The sequence below is a fragment of the Bos taurus genome, chromosome 22 (assembly GCF_002263795.3).
Source record: "Bos taurus isolate L1 Dominette 01449 registration number 42190680 breed Hereford chromosome 22, ARS-UCD2.0, whole genome shotgun sequence".
Lineage (NCBI taxonomy): Eukaryota > Metazoa > Chordata > Mammalia > Artiodactyla > Bovidae > Bos > Bos taurus.
In genome coordinates this window covers 389,730-392,650 of record NC_037349.1, presented here as the reverse complement: position 1 = coordinate 392,650, position 2,921 = coordinate 389,730, and the positions used below count along the sequence as shown (strand labels likewise).

The window sequence follows — 2,921 nt, the reverse complement described above, 5'->3', positions numbered from 1 at the left end:
CTGCCTGTCAGGCCTGGAATGCTGATTGGCAGTTGGCTGGGGCGGGGGCTGGGGACAGACCGTTATAAAGCTGGGGCACCCTGGAGTCACCCGCCCCTGTCCACAACCCACCAGTCTCCACCACTATGTCTACCCACCGCCTTGTGATGGTTCGGCATGGTGAGAGCACCTGGAACCAGGAGAATCGCTTCTGTGGTTGGTTCGATGCAGAGCTGAGCGAGAAGGGGGCTGAGGAGGCCAAGAGGGGGGCCCAGGCCATCAAGGACGCAAAGATGGAATTTGACATCTGCTACACATCGGTGCTGAAGCGGGCCATACGCACCCTCTGGACCATCCTGGATGGGACGGACCAAATGTGGCTGCCTGTGGTGCGTACCTGGCGCCTCAACGAGCGGCACTATGGGGGTCTCACTGGCCTCAACAAGGCAGAGACGGCTGCAAAGCACGGGGAGGAGCAGGTGAAGATCTGGAGGCGCTCCTTTGACATCCCACCACCCCCCATGGATGAGAAACACCCCTACTACAAGTCCATCAGCAAGGTGAGGTGCTGGGATGTGGGAGGGCAAAGGGAAGGCCTGGGGACCAGGGCTTCAGGGATGGAAGCCGGGTTGAGGCGGGGGTGCCCACCTGGGGAGTGAACAGCAGCACGGATGCCCCCAGGAGCGTCGGTATGCAGGCCTGAAAGCTGGGGAACTGCCCACGTGTGAGAGCCTCAAGGACACCATTGCACGGGCCCTGCCCTTCTGGAATGATGAGATCGCCCCTCAGATCAAGGCTGGCAAGAGAGTGCTCATTGCAGCCCACGGGAACAGCCTACGGGGAATCGTCAAGCACCTGGAAGGTGAGGCCCATCCTCACATTCGGAATGGGCAGAGGCGGGTGGGATGACACATTCCCATGAACCAATCAACCCCCAACTGCTCTTTTCATAGGACAGTCACTTCGTTGAGGCAGCTTTGTAGACATTAGCATCAGGGTAGGGTTTTTTAATTGTGAACTCCAGTTCACAGCCAGGAGGGTTGAGAAACCTTCTCTGTTAAAAAAAAAAAAAAAAAAAATTTCTCTGTGTACTGGGACACCATGTAACATGAGTCTCCTTCTAAGGATTCTGGGTGAAAATGTCTGCCACCAGACTCAGGGCCCAGGCCCTGTACAGGGGTCCACTGGCCTGGATTCCCTAGGTGAGAAGGGGGAAGGCCCAGGGGCTGGCATCCTGCTGAAGGACACCGACTCCTGAAAAGTCAGGGCCATCTGGTTCTAAATCCCAGTTTGCTGAGTGAACTTGGTCAAGTCATGTTACTGGTAACCAAGGGCAAGGTCCTGCCCACACCCGGGCTCATACCCACTCCAAACAAAGATTAGTCAAAAGAAGGGAACAGGGTGTGGAGAACAGTGGAGACCTTAGGTTTGTAACTTGGCTTTCATTAAGAGAGCAACACGTCCCAGCATGACGGGCTCCTTCATGGACGCCCCAGCTGCCTTTCTGATGCTGAGTCCACACAAGCGCCTCACATTTGGCGTTGGGCCAGGCGGACGGAAGACCACCTGCCCTCCCTCCTGGGACTTCCTGCAGCCTGGTCTAGGAGAAATGAATGCACTGAGGCAAAGCTGATTGGGGTCTTGCACTGACCAGAGCATGTTCTCTTAAGCTCTCCTTGCATTAAGAGTGGGGTGACAGGAATACCAAAGGTCGAGCTGCTATTCCAGGCCACGGACTGGAGGCCAGCAGGCTTGGGTTTCCTTGGAAATCTCTCCTTTACATGTGGCAGGACCTCCCATCCGCCGTGGCCGTAAGCAGCCCTTCTCGCTGTCCCTCCCTGCCCCCTCCCCCTTCTCAATGCACTGGTACTCCTTTGCTCAGAATGTCCAGAAACTGTAACTCTCTAGAAACCAAATGGTTAATGTTTTCCCTGATCCCAAACATCCAGAGTCTGGCCAGAGTTCACGCTGGGCCAAGGGGGCTGATGGCCTTGCCCCAGATCAAGACAGCTTGGGGTGGAGTGAGGTCCTTGGTGTGCCACAGCTATTTCTGTAGGCTGCTGTCTCAGTGCTGCCTTGACCTTCTCCGGGCATACTCCTGTGGCTTTGCTGTCAGGGGTGGGAGGATTGCTGCCTGGCTGACAGCACTGTGGCCCATAAAGGTCACGAAACCTGCTAAATGCACGAGCAGGTGGCTAGCTGCTCAGCAGGCTGGGCAGGACTAAGGACCCTATTCCTCTGGTCTAGGGATGTCGGACCAGGCCATCATGGAGCTGAACCTGCCCACGGGGATCCCCATTGTGTACGAGCTGGACCAGGCACTGAAGCCCACCAAGCCCATGCGCTTCCTGGGGGACGAGGAGACCGTGCGCAAGGCCATGGAAGCTGTGGCTGCTCAGGGAAAGGCTAAGTGAAGGGTGGGTGCTGGCAATAAAGGCACCTCCTTCCACAGCGTCGAGTTCAGCACGGCCCCAGACGTCCGGCAGGTGGCTTGGCAGAAGCCCACCCTCTACCCCAGCACTCACTCAGGGCTAGTTCCACAGGTCTGCAGCCTGGGATGCCATAAGCACAGCCCCAGGCCTGTGCTGCTTGCCCAACCCACCCCCAGTGATGGTGGCCAAGAGACTCCCTATGCCTGGCTATCAGGTGGCTCCTGACAACTCACCACATAACCCCTGAAGCTGAAGAGCCACTTGGTAGCCTTCCTCTAAATTAAGAGTGCCCAAGGTCACCTAAGGGGTGTTCAAATGATGCAGCCCACCCCGTGGTGAGCCAGGACACCACTTCCTTCACACTGGTTGTCCTCTACTGTCTTTGCAGCCCCAGGGTGGGAAGGGCAAGATGGTACCCTGGGCCCTGCCCTATGAGTGTCCCCTTGTCCAGGGACAGATAAGCCCACAGGTGGTCTTAAAGCTGGCAATACATGATTCATGGAGCTCCCA

At 57.0% G+C, this 2,921-nt stretch overlaps 1 protein-coding gene across 1 annotated transcript; it reads left to right on the top strand.

Annotated features, from left to right (window-relative positions):
• The first annotated feature begins 71 nt into the window (after window positions 1-71).
• Window positions 72-2,428, top strand: PGAM2 (phosphoglycerate mutase 2). The gene is given in 3 exon segments (NM_001038111.2): window positions 72-539; window positions 661-841; window positions 2,227-2,428. Coding segments are annotated over 3 exon segments (762 nt in total). The 5' UTR covers window positions 72-125; the 3' UTR covers window positions 2,394-2,428.
• The last annotated feature ends 493 nt before the right edge of the window (window positions 2,429-2,921 follow it).